At 39.5% G+C, this 18151-nt stretch overlaps 1 protein-coding gene across 17 annotated transcripts in view; it reads right to left on the reverse strand.

The window, feature by feature from the left end:
- Positions 1-126: 126 nt before the first annotated feature.
- LOC128299753 (rab11 family-interacting protein 3) overlaps positions 127-18151 on the reverse strand; it is a 46762-nt gene continuing 28737 nt past the window's right edge. For 13 of the 17 annotated variants that reach the window (XM_053035821.1, XM_053035822.1, XM_053035820.1 and 10 more), the window contains 5 exons: positions 4712-4846; positions 3390-3676; positions 3002-3296; positions 2606-2644; positions 127-1627 (listed from right to left, as the gene is read on the reverse strand). In XM_053035821.1, coding sequence (XP_052891781.1) covers positions 1508-1627; positions 2606-2644; positions 3002-3296; positions 3390-3676; positions 4712-4846 — 876 coding nt within the window. In that variant the 3' untranslated portion in view covers positions 127-1507. Of the gene's footprint in view, positions 1628-2605; positions 2645-3001; positions 3297-3389; positions 3677-4711; positions 4847-5206; positions 6073-18151 lie in introns of all 17 variants that reach the window. The other 4 variants (XM_053035818.1, XM_053035817.1, XM_053035805.1 and 1 more) reach the window with 3 other exon arrangements.

The raw sequence follows: 18151 nt of genomic DNA on the forward strand, positions 1-18151 counted from the left end.
TCACCAGCACACACAGAAACACACCTTGAAATGATTTATCTTCTAATGTGAATGTCACAATAATGTGGTAGCATTCTCAATATAGTGGAGGCGTTTTAATGCATAGCGAATCAATTGTTTCCATGTATGTTGTAAGTGTTTTTATTTCTGTTTCTGTGTAATAATACAGTTGGGTTTTGTTTTAGTAGAACGCTATTTTGGCATCCATGCTTTTAAAAGAGAGTGCTTGCAGACCGCTCCCGAACGTCTTGCACACATCGTTTTGAAAACGCTTTCTCAGCTTTCTTACCAGTCATTTATCTTAACTTTAGAAATTACTCCGTAGATACGCCAGTTTTCCCTTCCTCTCTTTTGCTTTGCATCCTATCATTCTATGCTCCAACCGTCACGAATGATCAAATTTAGTTCACAAATCACACCGCGGAGCCACTTTTTGCATCGCAATAACAATAAGCTACTCACGAAATAGTCGCAACTAGTTATTCTTTGTAAATAGTACCTTCCAAATATGTTTTGTTAATATATGTTTCAACTGAACATGCTTCCTAACGCACGTTGTTATCTGTCTGTATTATGTGTACATTAACGCACGATTGTTGGGTTGCTACTTAAAAGAATTTTATCAAAAACTGTCACACTTTTTTCGTGCCTTTCTAACCATGAATCCTTCTTTGCTGTAACTGTAAACGAGAAGTCATGTAAGATAACATAAACACAACCGAAATACTTTGCATAATTAAAAATGATTTAAGGATTTCTTCTTTTTAAGTTTTGTTTTAACCGTTCTTCTTGGCCACTCGTTTTCTCGTTTACGAACTTCCCTGCTGTACGCATAACAATAGTTTACAACGCTCACATAAAAAGGATCCGACACATAGTACACATTTCAAGGCTACCGATGAATTATCACGATTCTGGTAAGTGCTTAATACAAAGCTGCTCTGATTAATGCAAGGCGATTTATGATGCGCAACTTTAAGCTAGGGACTTGGAGAATACTCACATACCCGTTACTCACATACCAATGGAGCAACTTTAATGGAGGGACGTACTTCTTGCCGAACAATACCAATGTGTACCAGTAGTATTATCGTGAAACAACATTTTCTGTGATAAATAAACTGCGATTGTTTCTTTACATTCGAACTAAAGAATTATTTACTTCTTCCTTTCGTTAGTTTAGCGATGCCTAAGAAATTATAGACTAACAAGCTACGGCGATCAATTTGTGTGTGTAGGTGTGTATTTTTTTAATGTATGTGTGTAATTTCTTAATGTAGTCAGTTGTATAAAAACATTATATTGCTTGAATTTTTCCTCCCTAGACGTTACTTTAACTTGAACGTTTTCTCTACCCTGACTTCTACCTCTTCTGTGCCTTTTAACATACGCTCATGTTCTGCACTGTGTGTACCTGTGTAACGTAATGCGTTAGGTTGATTGTAAAAAGTGAATGTACTTTACAATAAGGGAACCAACTGCATAACAGAACCATCCTAAATCCAGTTCAAGCGGCTTTCACTTCTAGCAACTGCGGATAGTTTTCCACCACGTTTAACAACATCGTGTCGATGTAATGCTTCAGTCGTCGGTTTTCATCTTCCTTTTCCTGAAATGCCACCTGCAGCTGTAAAGGAGTACAAAACACGCATTGTCATTACCAAATGAGTAAGCTTTTATACAGCCTTATGGTCAGAACGATTTAGAACCAACACCAGCATAAAACGTAACAGAATGAATTTAGAGCACACTTAACACAGATTAGTTTGCAACCAGATAACATTGAAGAACAATAGATAACAATAGGTAGAGCGTCAGTCATCGATCATAGTTCTTGTAGCGTTGATATTGTTACAGAATCACAACGTATGGCAATAGTGTGAACAGTTATTAATTACACAATCCAGATGAAAAAAACACAAACATTACATTTCGCATTTTAGTACCTTGGTTTTGACTTCGTTCGTTATACTCGCTACATATTTACAATAAAACATATAAGAAAAAATAATTCCTCTGGTTATAGTAATAATTACTACTATTTGAAAAACAAGTTAACTCCTACAATTCCTCCTCCATTCACTCCTAAAATACATATCAATGTTTTATACTTTTTCTTTATTTTTTCCATAACAATAAAAATGCAATTATGTCTCTGTATGTTTATGTGACCATCGCCATTAAGTATATAACTATTGCATATACTATTGTTAAATATTTACAATCTTCAAATTGATTATTTCAACTCAAACTATATCATTCTATTCGCCACAAAGCAGAATTTTTAATATTAATTCACCAAGTTTTCTAGTATGACGAACGCTAACAAAATCAACATATTTCACTTTTGATGACCAATGCTATTCCAGAACATCATTGAATATTGTTAATAAATCAAAAGAAAGTCTGCAAATAATAATACCACATCCACACGCAAACCCAATGTTAGTGAAAAGAAAATGAAACAATCCGATAAGATAGACAAAGAAACGTAGCTCCGATTTGATAAGCTCGAATAAAAAAATCCCATGGATCGCGAAAAATTGTATGGAGCTGAGGAACATGAAAAAACGGAAGAGTAGGCCATTTTTACCGTCAAACTAACCTGTGTTAATGACGCTAAAGTGGTCGAATCAACGGTATCCTGTGAAGGGGGCAAAAAGAAGAAGATACAGAAGCGTGACAAAATGGAATTCAACAAACAAGTAGACGGTGACCGTCGCTGACCGGCGACGTAAAACAGACGGATATTCGATTTCGATTTCGGAGGGCGAATCAACACCAAGTAGGATAACGGGTGTGACGCAACCCCTACCCTACCGTGGTGCGGTGATATCTAAACTAATTTAAGCTCTAGTGATAAGGGACAAGATGTAACGTGATTGAACATAAAGTAACAAAAACAAGACACCCTAACCATCCTTGACGTAGAAAGCCAAACTTTTCGTCCCCGTACGACAATACGACTTGAACGTATGATGGCGCGGGATGGATGCATTACCTGGTTCTGGCTCATGGCTTCTAGCTCTTGGGCCAAACTGTTCGATGTGCCGTTCAGAAGATTGCGCCCTTCTTCGACACTGCGCGTCAGCATCATAGCCTGAAGTTCTTCGTTCGCTTCTTCCAGTGACTTATTTTTCTGACGCAATTCGTCCATTTCCTGATGTAGTTCCTCAAGTCGAAGAGACTCTGGCGAAGTCGTGGGCAGCGCGGGCCCACGCTCAGAACGAAGCCGTTCACACTCTTTGCCCAACTCTACCATCAGTTCCTCGGCCGCCTGCTTATCTGCTCGATGTCTACAAAGTAAAATGAAAAAATAAACATATGATCATGCCATATACACAACATCAAAACAGCCTTGACTGTTTATCAGTTGCTAACACACATACTTCTTTTCTTCTGCTCTCGCCTCAACGAGATCTTGCTGAGAGATCATCAGCGAGTCGCGGGCTTTCTCCAGCTTCTCTTCGGTCGCATGCAAATCGGCCGCCTGTTTGTCACTTTGCAAACGCAATCGCTGTATCTCCTCGCGCAACCCGGTTACTTCCATCTCCATTGTACGTATCCGGATCTGGCAGTTTTCATTCTGCAGCTTTGCCTCCCGTTCGACACGGGCCAATAGCTCCCGGTGACGCTTTTGTTCTTCGGCCAATCGTTCTTCCGCTCGTAACTCAGTCTGCAATAACGAATGAACGGTTTATAAATGAAAACAGTTTTACAATGCGATTGCTAATGGCTTGTGCCCCCACCGGATGAGTGGAAGCACCCTTGGGTGAGGCCATCCGCTTCCGTCCGATCGGCATGATCATTCATGCGACAAAAGCGCAAACGAATCAAATGTACACATGCGTTGTACTGAGTGATTCTCGTCACCATTTCATTCACCAGAACAATTTCACGTGATTGTGTTTTTTGGAAAAGGAACAGAATGAAAAAAAAACTTCAAAATTTGGCTCCCATTCAATGCATAATGCTACAACAGGTTAGGTAGCATGAATCAATGGATAATATAAAAAAACATACTCTCCTATGTCAATGAACTTTAGCAACATCAACACAAATTACTGCCATAATACACGGTAACCACAACACATGTATATTGTGCTATCGTGCATTGCATACGACAAGTATATCTTACACAACTGAATATGAATATTCAATTTCATTATACCCCTTTTTCTTTAACGATCTTTCATTATTAGTAAGCCTCACTGCGATAGTATCGTTCACCGTCCATGCGGCCATCACCGTAAAGGGTTGAGACGGTGAATTGCTAATCTATACCTTTATTTAATTTTCCGTGATGGACAGCTTTGCCATTTTCAACCATTACGACCACTTCTTTATTTCGTGTGCGGTGGTTGCTCTACGTCATTTCCTCTAATGCACACATACATTATGTTATGTTCGTTTACATTTTCTATGAATTTTAATTAAAACAACATATCACACCCAAATATTTACAATTAAGCAATCAACGAAGTATTGTATAAACAACATTTCTCCTTTTACCCACCTTTATTTTAACCGCAAAAGCAGTCGGAACAATACGCTTGAACATTTGAAAGTAACATTTTTTCTCAAAAAAGGTGAATTATGTTTCTCTGATCTTAATTGTCTTAGTTAATATCTCATCAAACATCTCTTGCGTCGCTGTTTAGATTTCAGCTTTTTCTAAATAATCCAATTGCACACCAATGTTATAGCTTACCTCTCTCAACTGTTCTTCCAGCATGTGATAACGAGCCTGAAGAACGGCATATTCTGTTTTGGTTCTACTCGTACGGTCGTCGACATTGCTCTGGGTATCTGCCAGATTGGTGACTTGCCGTTGTAGTATTTCCAGCTGTTATTTTGTACAAGAAAAGAACAACAAACATCGTTATTAGTGCGAAGCAAATTGAACGAATACAACAATATTTCTAAACATACAAAATATGATGAATCATTCACTGATGGATCTACGCAAACTCAAATATACAACCATCCGAGGTTGTAGACCTCTACCTAATTTCTTAGAATAGCAATTTTAAAAATATTTGCAACAGTAATATTTGCAAGACGTCAAATGAACGATGTATTCGACGGACATGTTTGCCAAAAATATCACAACAATTTTACTTGGGTCGCATAGTTTTGTCTTTCCTTTCTCCGCCACAAATACTTAAACCGGGGCCTGGTGTTGCTGTTTGATAATGCTACTTACTTGTTCGTTTAAATTATCACATAAGTCGGTCTTGATTAGATCGCTCATTTTACTGCTACTGTTGCTCGATTTTAAAATGTACTTATTGCCCAGCTCCGGATTGTCATTGATCAGCTTTAGATTATTGTTGATTAGGTTGTTTTTGGCGTTCTTCTCCTCGATCGTACTCGAGCTGATGAGGTTGTTCGTTTTGTTGTTGAGCATTTTGATGTTGAGTATGCCGCCGCTCACATTACCGTTCGCTGTAATGCTATTGTTGTTCAGCTGGTATGTCTCGTGCGCGTTTCCGTTTTGGTTTGGGTTACCGTAATCGTCCAGGAAAAATCCCGACTGAGGTCCGGACGAAGGGAAGTCATTTGGATGCAGGCTGAGGAACGTTTCCTCGTCGATCAGCACCGGCTGATCGGGTGGGATGTACCCGTTTAAGCGTAAATCTTCTAGACTAGATGAGGACGTGCGCGACTGCTTGTCGAGCGACGTGAAGCCGATGATGCTGCTGCTGCTGCTGCTACCGTTCACAGCGTTCATCGGCACAACAACGGTGGGACCAACGAACTCAAACTGACCCTGCCACATATCGTAGTCTAGATCCAGACTGTCCGGTTGGCTGGTGGAGGAGGGCGTCGTAGTCGATGTTGGTGTCGTCGACAGGTAGTCGACTTTCTTCGTGGTAGTCATCATTTTTAGCGGAGAAAGTTTGTCACTAAGTCGGTGCCAATTCATTGGGCTGGCAGCGATCGGTCATTATTTACACAGTACAGTCACAGCTAAAGGCTTAGTGTGCCTTTACCGTATCAAACCATTCACTACTTGCACTACGCTGATGAATTATGTTTAATCATTTGCACGTATACACTCTGGATGATCTGTTTAACGATAATAACGTTAGCGCTTTTTGTGGCATTAACTTTTCTCTAAGTATACATCGTACATATATTATTTTTATAACCAGCAAATAATGTTGCTAAATGAAATGCATTACCACAATAATTTTGTCCACTAGTTTACACGGCAGAATAGACTTCATATTCGAAAACGTTACGCACATTCTACTGTAAATAAATTCCCATTCTCCTAGTACAATGATCTTTTCTTGATGAAAAGTGAAGACGTATAAAACACTGCGCACAAATATAAAATAATAAAATTAACGAACCGTCTGAACTTAAATTCGCTCCCAAATTGGACATAAAATGAACTGTTCGAAAAAGATTTATAATCACACACTCCATCATACCATGTCTGTTGTCTGGTTACTTCATTTCTCCGTCTACTTCCATGATTCGTTTCGCTACATCGGAAGCAATTTTGGTGATAAATCAACATTCACTTGACATCCGTCGATCTCCAAAGCACACGCATAAACTGGGTTAATGAACTTTCAAATCTGCTTCATGTAGGCCTTCCGATTTCTCAAAACACGCTGATTACACATGTTTTGTCTGGTGGTGTAAAATGTTCAAGTTTTACTCAAATTTGATGTCATTGATGAATTACTAATATAAGTTTACACTTTTGATTCGATGTATGAAATTTCACGAAAAAGATGTACGCATAGGACACGATCACATAATAACAGAGCAATATTTATGAAAGTAAATAAAACATCGGACTAACTTTTCGGCAAACTTCATAAATGCAATGCTGACGTAAGCAATTTTGTTAATGTCTTACAACTTTTTCATTGATCTGCACCCGTTCAGGACTGTTTCGGCACCTACACCGGTGCACAGGCATAAATTAATTGTCTATGGCAATAGCATTGCTCGATTATTTCATGCCAGCAGTAGGTACCTCATACATTTCTTAATGATGAATTTTCTGTCTATTTTCAATTAGTGTTTCGTTCACAATAATTGTGTCCATTGCATTGAAGCCGACCATTCACCATTCCATTGGCAAAGAAGGTAATGAAATTTCAATCAACGAGCCACTTTTTACATGGCAGCAAACTAAATATGTCTTTTGCACATCTAATGTTGCTTTCCACTTTTTCAACTTTGTTGAACAAATATTTGTTGTGAATTTGCAAATTGCACATGTAACGATTGGAATTCGGCTTAAGTTTAGATATAATACGAAAAGTCGAAAACAATATTTCACATTTCTTAGCATTTAGTTAATATTAATATTATAAACAAAAAATATTCCTGAAGGTTGCCCAACTCTAGATTTACGATTCTAATGGAAAATTTCAACTGATACTATCGTCACAAGAGAGCAGTAAACTACTGAGAAACAAAACATTGCCTTGACAGTAGAATCTACCGCGTAGACACAACTGTACCATGAAATGGTTTATTCGTTCCGTTCGTATAAGCAGTTACCATAATCGTCGAACCAAGCCACCAAATGGAAGGGGGAGGTAAATGCATAAAAACCCTTGCCGAGCTACAAAACCAGCATCTACGACGTAGTCCCTCAGCGTTTTTCTTGAATGGAAAATCAATTTACCACTTGGTCCGTGGAATTGGCTACAGTCATGCAGGAAAGACAACTAGCATTGTACTACTGTTGGATAACAACGGGTTGGGCGTTTATGCTTCTGTCTGTAGTAGGAGTCGTTACTACACGCACGGTGAGCGAATAACGATCGTACGAGTTTTTGATCCGGATACAACCGGATGTGTTGCTTTTGGACACCCCTGCGTTTTCTACAGTAGTATAAGTGGACATTCTTATTTCAGCAATCTGTCTTCAGCTTGTTTTCGAACTTGTCTCAATCACTATGTTACTATTGGTCAACATGACTTCTGGAATGGAGCTGCATTATCAATCTTATTTATATAGGAGAAACCGGTCAAAATTTACCTTCATTGGCATAAGCCCATCGAACATCATCATAATTTCATTGAGTTTTCTTGATTGATGTAGCAAAACCAACCTCATCATTCATTTCGGATGGATTAGCTCGCACTATCTGATGAATCTGCAGAAACAATATTTATGTTATGCAAACATTTTTCGATTAAAACATGCAACGAGGGGAAATCGTTTCGGCTTTTAAAGCTTTCAAAACATGTCGAAAATTATTAATTTAGTATTGCATAATAACAATAATTTTGATAATGACGATATATTAAAAAATGATTTCTTCTATAATGTCCAACGAAACTTATATTGTAATATTCCATGTATATTGAATATGAGAACTAAGTTGCATTTAAATGTACTTCACCAAATACCAAATACTTTTCGTATATTATATTCTTCTTTTGATTATTAGAGTTTTAATTTTCAACGCTCAATCTACTTGTTGGTAATTATTCCAAAAATGTTTATCGAAATATTACACGATTTACTTTCGCTGAATGCCATGCTGTTACCATTCAGTTTTTCTGCTTTCGCTTAATGCTTAATTGTAGCATTCATCAAACATGTTGCATCTGCCTAGAGCTAATATTAGATGTCGGAATCTTTTGCTTTGCCCACTGCCGATCGCTTTTCGAACTAAAGGCGCTCTTAGAGTTGTACTGACGACCCGTTTCGCTGTATTCAACTCGTTCAAGTACAGTTGTTCAATTTCCGTTAAACAAACCATTGCATTCACCGATTCCGTGTGAGTACGGGCTTCGAATAGTGGTGCATGCAGCGAAGGTACCACCCTCGGTACCCTTCACCTTCAGTAACAGCATGCGGCCAAGGATGGCCGCCATTCGAATGGACTGAGTTTCATGAATAATAAATCTCTTTTCGATCGTACAATCGTTGGTTCGCCGTGTTCCTTCTGCTTTTCGTCATGGTTTAGAGCGTGTTAAGCTAAACCTAAATCCATTCACGCTACTTCTCTTTTTTTTGGGATCACACTGGATGAAAACTGGATCGAAAAACAATGACCCCACGACTAAGCTCACTGCTGTTGCCCTCGAAGGGGTACCTCACTGAGATCACTATTGAACATTGCATTACATCATGGAAGTCGGTTGGACGAACCCAATAAAATTACCTTCTTTTCTTTACGATTATTTTTCTTCCACAATCTCATACCAAAGTCTAAATCGATCCTCGATTCAACCGTCAATAATGTCCGGAACCAATAGCTCTTGTCAATCTACATTCGAGTTGAAGGGGACTCGACTCACACCGGAGATACTTAACTTTCCTGCTATTCGTGCTGCACTACAGGAACCACAGACCAAGTCGAATATCTTCTAATTCCAAATAGTAAAAAATAAACAACCACAACGCTTTACATTCCTTCGACCACTGAAACATAAACATGGTCCATACATCACTTCAATTAAAACAACTGGCTTGGCGGCACGTGTCGTAAGATTTTTCTATCGCCTTTTCTGGATGTTTTGTTTTCTGTTGAAATCCAGCAATAAAAACAGTCAACACGACGGCGACTAAGTCCATGGAAAATGAAGCAACCGTTTTGCAAGAAAATTAAATGTCTTGCGAACGATGTTGGCGAGTGGAAGGTTGCATCGTGTATCAACATACGTATACCATTCCCGTTCCATCTTGTTTCTATTGGTCATCGGCCCTTGGGAAAGAAACCGTTTTAAAGAAAGTCTTCACACATTCACCGTACAGATGGTATTCAACTGAAACTCTTGCCTTTTTGGTTACTTAACATGCAAACTAGTACATTGATGAATTTTACACCACGTCTCCACGAGTCATTGATCAAAGTCAAATCTATTAAAACAATAATTCCCGCGTAGCAGGGAAGCACATAGCATTATTCTTTGAAATTTATCATCGATTGTGAAAAGGAGTTTTAAAAGTTTCTTTTTAAAAAGAGTTTAAAGAGTTTTTAATTTTAAATTAGCGTGACAACGTAACCCTGCAATCAAGTACAACAGTTGATCCATTTGGTTTTATTTCCATTTTCATTCTCTTCTCCGTTATTCTATGGGATTAATATAATCATCAAATGCAGTGCAACATAAGTATTAAACAAAGAATAGTGTCACAAAGCTAATGGAATACCATACATGTTATTAATATGGAAAGCTTTTCTAATTTGTAATTTTATAACAATCTTTCACCATTTACAAAATGTATGCATTTTATCAAAGAGTTTATCGAAGAGAAAGCCTAGTAAAAAATGCACACAATATAAACAGCACACTTTGTTCGAAAGCGAGAATTACAGCGTTTTATACCTTTATGCAAAACACTCTATCAACAAATTATCGACACTGTTTAATGCCTGCCATAGTACAGCCCACAGTATACTTTTTCCCGGAGGTCAATTGAATTGGAGCTTACGCAAAGTTTGTTATGCAAATGGTGCAGCACACGGTGCAATTGCCCTGGTGCAACCTCCTTCAATATATTTGCACGAAGCACACCATCCCAACAGCACGAACGTACAGTGCGACCGTTGTTCCCTCCAACACATCCATCACTGGAAGCGAATGGTACAGCGATAAACGAAAGGAAAATTTCCTGCTTGAAAGTTGAAAAAGCAAAGTATACCGTCGTGCTATGCTTGGCATGCAGGAGATGCAAAGATTGAAGACATATGACCAAGTGGTACACGGTTGCTACCAACGCGATCGTCTACCATGCGAATTGTTATTACTGTGTTGCCCCCGCGCTGGTGTGATTTTAAACTGGTCTTTTGAATGCACCGGAAACTGTAGGCGTTTGTCGGTAATGCATGATTGTGCTACTACACATTTACACAAGCCATGTCGAGGAAAGCTTGCCTAGTTTGCTTCAAAAGAGTACATTATAAAATATGCTATACAAACTTCTATTTACTGAAAAATACACGAATTCATTCTAAGCAATAAGAAATATAACATACTCCAGATCCAAATCTAGATATACTATACATATCCTTATACTTTAGATAAATAATCAGGCATTCGATTAAGTATAAATATGAGATATATGAGAAATATGAGGTTATAAAATATTATTACAATTTATATTTTTTATGTCATTGGTAAAAATTGGCAAAAAACTATAAAATTATATCGTTTAGCAAAAAAATCCCAAAAACTAGCTGTTATCACGCTCACACATTTATACAACAGAAATGAAATAGTTTCACATATCGCATGGGAAGTCTAATTTATTTACTACAATTTGATTCAATTGCCCGTACATCTTTGAAAAAATCATTTTTAATCTTAGTAGTTCTGTACCTAGTAAAACAGTGAGTATTTTATATGCTTTTACATTGTTTATTTTCTTTTTTTTTTTATTTCGTTAGAACGGCCTCTGGCCGTATTGACTTATTTTTACCACGTAGCCGGATAGTTAGTCCTTGCTACGGGGGATTGGTCCGGATGGGATTTTGGTTCGGTCCGTTCGTGTGAAGACTGGCTACCATCATGCCACCGGGCCGCCCCATTAATTTGTTTTTAATTAGAATCTCAAGTTGATTTCACACTTTGCACCTGCCCTTTTTACTTAGGGTGACACAAGTTTTATTGCTACAAGTTTTACTGCTTATATTGACGATCGTGAATGATCGTACTGAATGCGGATGTGTATTTGAAAAATGTAAAAATGATACCGGAACTAAAGTTACACCCCTTATTTTGTGAACCCTAACACGAGACAGCTACCACTAAAATAAGACGAAAGAAATTGAAATGTTTCACATCGAATAGCCGCCACCATCTATGGTTGAGAAATGCACGCCCTATCACCATGCATCTGATTTCAAAATGCTTTCGGGTGCTATGCTAGGAATGCAACATCCGTCCCACAATCAACGATTCGGACGACAATTTATACGCCCATCAACTGAATACCCCCCTGCAGCAACGTTACTTTTATGCAACAACATCGCAGATTGACTGCAAAGCTTAGCTGCTCCCATAAAAGAAGATAAAACATTCAGATCCCGCGGCGCATCCAACAGCGCACATAAATAGCACTGACGACCAGAATTAAAAAAACAGTCCATTTTTTTCGACGGCTGCACACAAATCAGCAGTGCAACAAACATAACAAGTGTTTCAAACGTTCGCCGATGATTGTGACACCGGCGAATCCTATGTCGCGTTTGAGACGGTTTCGGGTTGGCAATGGCAGCAGATGTTGAACTTCCGTTGAGGTCGTGAGACATATTTACCTCACTATGATGTTTTGTCAACAATAGTGACATACAGTAAATTTGCATCCAATTGCTGCCATCTTGTAAAATGTTCGCACGCTTATGCTTTCAAAATGAGCTAGGTATGAAATGGAAATAAAAATAAAAACCACACTTTAATGAAACATTTCTAGCAAAAATGTTTGCTCCACTCAGTGTTCACGAACATGCGACGTTCTAGACTAATTACAAATAGAGAAAACAACACAAGTCGTCCTAAGTATTTGCATATATTGTAGACAAACATCAGGAGTCGGTGAAACACAATGGACTCACAGCCTTGTGAACAAAGCTACATCGAGAAGACAGATGATGACATTCATGAGCGAAACATCAGCTGCTCTACTGCTATAATATCCAATTCATCTTCCGTCGTTGAACCCATGCATATAATACTGCAATCAAGGCGAGATCCTCCACTCTAGCGAAACAAACCATGTTCGCAAAACCTGCCTGATTTGAGGTACTGAGGAGATATTACCTAATGTCTTACGGTTCGAGAAGAAAGGTGCGACACTTCCGTACCACTGTCTCGGGTACCTTATTTTTGCCGTCCGCCGTTGTTTGTTACACTAACCCAATGCACCATTAAAACCCTTTACATTACAGCGAACATGTCTCGATCGTCGACAGAGGCGCAAAGAGAAGAAAAGCATTGCATAACTCTACCCTGAAGTGTGATTGATCGCTGCACAATGTGTTTCCAAAAGTAAAGCAGCGCTCGATACCGCTGCAGGAAGATTTTGATTGCTCTGTTCCAGTCATGTTTTCTCGCTCACCACGAATCCGGCATAACATCAAAGTGTTGCGCTGTCGCATGTTGAATGTTCACCCTTGAGCTAGACGCCGCCTTTGGGAAATGAGCTAGCTACTAATCCTATTTGATCTGAGCTGACCATTACCTAATCAAAGACTTGAAAGGTGTTATCCGGAAAAGAAACATACCATTGGACAAAGGTGTGGAAAATGTAAGCAAGGTATGTTTTAGTCCAGCACTGTTTATTTTAATCCCTGCTACACTGATCATTGAGTGTGTAGACGGTATTCGAGGCCAAAATATTTTAAGAAAAGTTATATCAGGGGGGAAAAATAAACATTTATTTTGTTTCAAACTACGACGATATGGTATCGCACAAGGTCCTCGACTAGCAACCAAACGACCTTCATAAATTGTAGACCAAATTTAATCAAACCATTCGGAACAGATAATTTGCCCTATTCCTACTACTGCCCAAATCTGACCTGAATCACCTGATTTCCAAACTTTCCACTTCATAAAAGCCTCCTAACCGGCCACCGGTTCGAGACCATGAATATCCTCATCGAAGGAAAACGCACGCGGAAACACTTCAATTTCGGACGAATTTCGCTTTACACCTCAATTAGCGCTCTGCATGAGCGATTCGTGTCAGCAGATGTGGTGTGGTGTAGACTTAACGGCGCAGGTTACATTTCGCCGAATCAATCTGCCGGATCTTTCAAAGCTCGAATTTCAACCAGTGGTAGATCATTTCATTACATCGACTGCGCGTGGCAATGGTCCCATCTTACCCTTTTCCGCCGTTCTCATTTGCAATCTGCACCAATTGACGAAGGGTTGTGTTTTGCCAGCACACTAAATACCAATCAATGGAATGTCTTTTTTGCACTTCGAAATATCCGCGCTCGAAAGGAAAGGCGTGCAAATTGACACCAAACGATCGTTCCCAAGCAGGACAGGAAGAATCGGTTGAGTACAACAATTTGAATTTCAATACGGCTACAGTGCAGTAGAAAGGTTGGTTATTTAATCGACTGCAGCGATGGGGCTTTTCTCTTGTACTTTGCTCCGTCAGATCACTTGCTGCTTTTGCGATCGATTTACTTCCGGATGAAGCGTTTAATTAAAGTATAAGCCTTTTAAAATTATTATTATTGTTATTGTTAGTACATGTTTTCTTTCTACCTTTAGGATTTCTAAGTTCGCTTGGGTTACGTAATAAAATGCCAAATATTAACGTCAATTATTGTGCCCTTAGTTAGTAAAAGAACGACAGCTACCGACTAATAAACCCCAAGTCACGACACATGGAATGTTCCACGCACAAGTTCAGCTCTTGCTCTACGTCAGAAGCTACCAATTCAGTAGCTAATTGAACTAAATTAGTGCAAGTGAAACGTTGAAGGCCAATTTGAACAAGCTTAACATGTGCGTGAGGAGCGATGCATGGCACATCGACTCGTATGTTCAATATAGCGGTAGAATCTATAGTGTGGGTTTGCGCAGCATCTACAAAGGCAGACTCCTCGATATGGAAAATCATGTTAGAATTTCAACCAGAGCAGAAAGTCTGGCAAAACATGCAGAGAAAATAACAGAAAAAAAACAATTGCAAAGAATTGATCAGAATTGGATGGAAGAATAGCGGTGCATAACTTGTGTAAATTCGCCCACGAGATTGCGCAAGCGAGTTATAGGCCGCTGACCGTACTTTACACTACAGCACAACTGCTCCCACTTACGATAACAGATATTTGCAGCAGAAAAAAGCAACGAACAGGCACCACAATCCAACTACCAACGGCCCTTGGCACAGGAGCGTACTTTTATCGCACCAGCAAGGCGTATCCTATCCATTAACTGCGTCACACGTGCCGGGGTGCTATACAGCAGCGTATGTTTTATCGGATGTTTTGAGGCTTTTTTCATGTTACCAACAGCAAGCTGGTAGTGGCTGTAGCGATTAGCGATGCAATTGTTTTACCGCATGTTTAACACACCTTTGCCATGGTCTAGTTACGCGGGTTGGCAGTTGCTGCACCAGAAAACCCGAACTACCGATTTGGTGTGTGCTAAGGAAATGGGTCAGCCAACGGAAAATGGAAGCAAATTGCTTTCAAGCTTAAAATTCGTTGGCTCTCCTAATACCGCCCAACTAATTGGACAAGGGCATTGCGGATGTGTGAGTGCAGAGAATAGTATTAAAGTAACCGTATGAAATAGGTGGCAATAGATCTTTGAAACTTAAAAAAAAATCATTCATCTACATATTATCATTATCAAAAACGCTGACCAATCACAATTGCTGATCTTATGTGGAATGTAATGTTAATAAACTCTCAGTCATTTCATCAACCCAATAGCGTAAAGTAAAATTTACCGTATGATGTTTAAGTGCCTGAAGTACTTGCAGGGACTTGACAACGTCGTTCGTCACGCCGCTGTTCGTATAATGCCCACGTCCACGTACAACTGTAAAAATATATCCAAGTGTAGTCTTTCTTCAGATAGTCGCTATGTCGAGTCGAGCTCGAAGATCATACATCTCCAAAATGAATATATGTATGTGCATAATCAACTGTGCATAGCAAACCAGCCATATTTGTTCGCAAATGGACGACAGTTTGCTGACCAGCAAACCGGCAACTTGGCCCATCTTGATAGAAGACAATATCGTAATTTAATGCAGTATATGAAGCGCTAGGTATAGTTGTTCCAACGTATTCCTTCTGCTTTACAGAGTCATTCCTACCTTTGCAAAGAAGAATGTGCCTGCCTTAAGTTCAAGTAAATTTAAGTGTGGCCTTTGTTAGACACGTTCATTTCAAATGATCTCTTTTACACCATTGTTTATTCCATACTCTATCTCCAACCGAACCGAAACGAAATCTTTTTTTCAAACGACTTTTTTTTTCAATATACTGGTGTCGTGATCCGACCATGACTATAAATGTGGTCTCCTATTTCTCTCTCTCTCTCTCTGTAAACCTAAAGAATTCACATTTTGGCAACATTCTTTGTGAGCTTCTATTTTAGTTTACTCTCGGCTTAGGTGCTTTTTAAATGCAAACATAGCTAAATAAAACGTAATATTTTCTTTTGTCATAATCTGTTAACTTATGAATACCCTAAGCACTGACAAGAATGCCAACAACATTCACACATTTTTTTCGTTAACAGTAAGTAATGACAGCAAAGCGCTAGTATTGGTATTAACACTGGTTACGCATGACGTAAGTGAGCTGAAATTAGCACTGATGTGAAACCGGCGAACGACCACAGTATCATCATTCCACGCTAGGCCGAAACGCGGCACATCGCGATTATGGACACGGGTAATTACGAACGGAAGAGGGTACATGCTCATATGGTTGGCTTCTATATTAGGAGGGGAAGCCACTTACTTTCAGCTATGGTTCTTCGCTTATTTAGTGAACTGTTGGGTCAACCAAAATCCCAACACAAACACCGGTAAACGTTTTGTTATGCGTGAGCAAATTCATTCCTTTTCCAGGAATGACCTTGATCACAAAGACTACAGAGTGTCGTTGCGGAAATGGGACGCCGCGTAACGCTGATAAGATTATCGTTCGCCATTTGTTGTGCACGGTATGGCGAAAATATTTTGTCTTCACCCAATCCGAACCTGCTAAACAAGAAGCTTCATTTGTTCGATGGTATGTTTCAATGGCAAATATCTTCCTAGTGTCTTTTCCTATTGCTTTTGTTTTAGTCTGTTCGTTTTCCAATCTCTTTTACTATGGACCACTCGAACGAAACGAATTCTTTCATGCTCGATTGACGACCATCAGCCACAACCATGGTTCTGTGTTGTTGTTTCTAGAATCCGCGTACGCCACTACTTAGGCAATCATCCATGACCGGTAGCAACGCTTCCACTTCACATAAGCGAGTAAACTATATGAGAAACGACCATATGATTGGTGGTGGATCTGTTGCTTCCATAACCGTAAAGTTCCCGTTTCTTCAAGCACCCATGGATACAAATGAGGCAAACCTTCACCATTGCATACTTCTGGACAGAGGCAACAAAAATATAACAATTCAAAGAACCAACAGAAGTACGTTCTTACACGCAATCAGTCCACCAGTATTCGTGCCATTATGCTTGATAAAACTAGCCACAACTGTTTTCTAACGAGGGCCACCACTAGCGTTACATTGTAGGGTGAACAACTCGGGCAAGGCCACATGTTTCAACTGGAGTGTGAGAATTGAGAAACCAGTAAAATAACCATTAACAGCACCAATTAGGGACGACCACAGCACCACAGTACTGGTACGCCCTTTCGTTTGGCAATTGTTTATAAAGATAGATTCCAAATCCAGCCCTTGCTCTCGGGTACTAGACTACTTTACAGGTTTTCTCAACAAATAACCAACCCGATTGGTAGAAAGCGTCCTCAGAGGCAATAATGCAAACCAAATGCACTTCTGTCAATATCTGGAGCATCAGCGTTTTCCCACGGCTTTTATGATTTTCAATTTTCCACTCTTCAAGGTACGTATGTCGACCTTTAAGTTCCCAGCACATTTCTATTATTCTTTCCCATACTTTACGTTGCGTCCAACGGCGAACAATGTTCTGCTCTTGACACGCAAAGAAAACTTCCTCGTCCATTTCCTTTCTAATCGGCCATGTATAACCGACTCGAAGGTTCATGACATTCTCAACACCACATGGATCGCCGTTTTTTTTTGGGCAGATATTTAGCTTTTCAAGACGAATCATAGTTCAGCTCATCCTGATCGTGTTTCGCTCGAGGAACGCTATTCCATGTTATGTACATTTCCGCGTCTCTCAGAAAATCAGACAAACAGACACTGCTACAGCTGTATTGTTCCCTCTTCAAACGTGATGCACAACTCAAGGAGAAGCGTGAACCGGAACCAGTTTCATGATTTCGAAATCCCTCATAACTTGCCACGGGAGATCCAAACTTCAGAAGGTAAGTGTGTCATCGTGCGACCTTATCACTATTGCCAGCTTGCGGTGAACCCATGTTCGGAGCTCGTGCGAGTCGATCCGGTCACCGCACAAATGCTCCTATCATCAATAAACTACGTGTTAGAGCGCCAGAGGACGTTAAGGAGACTC

This window comes from Anopheles moucheti, chromosome 2 (assembly GCF_943734755.1).
Source record: "Anopheles moucheti chromosome 2, idAnoMoucSN_F20_07, whole genome shotgun sequence".
NCBI lineage: Eukaryota > Metazoa > Arthropoda > Insecta > Diptera > Culicidae > Anopheles > Anopheles moucheti.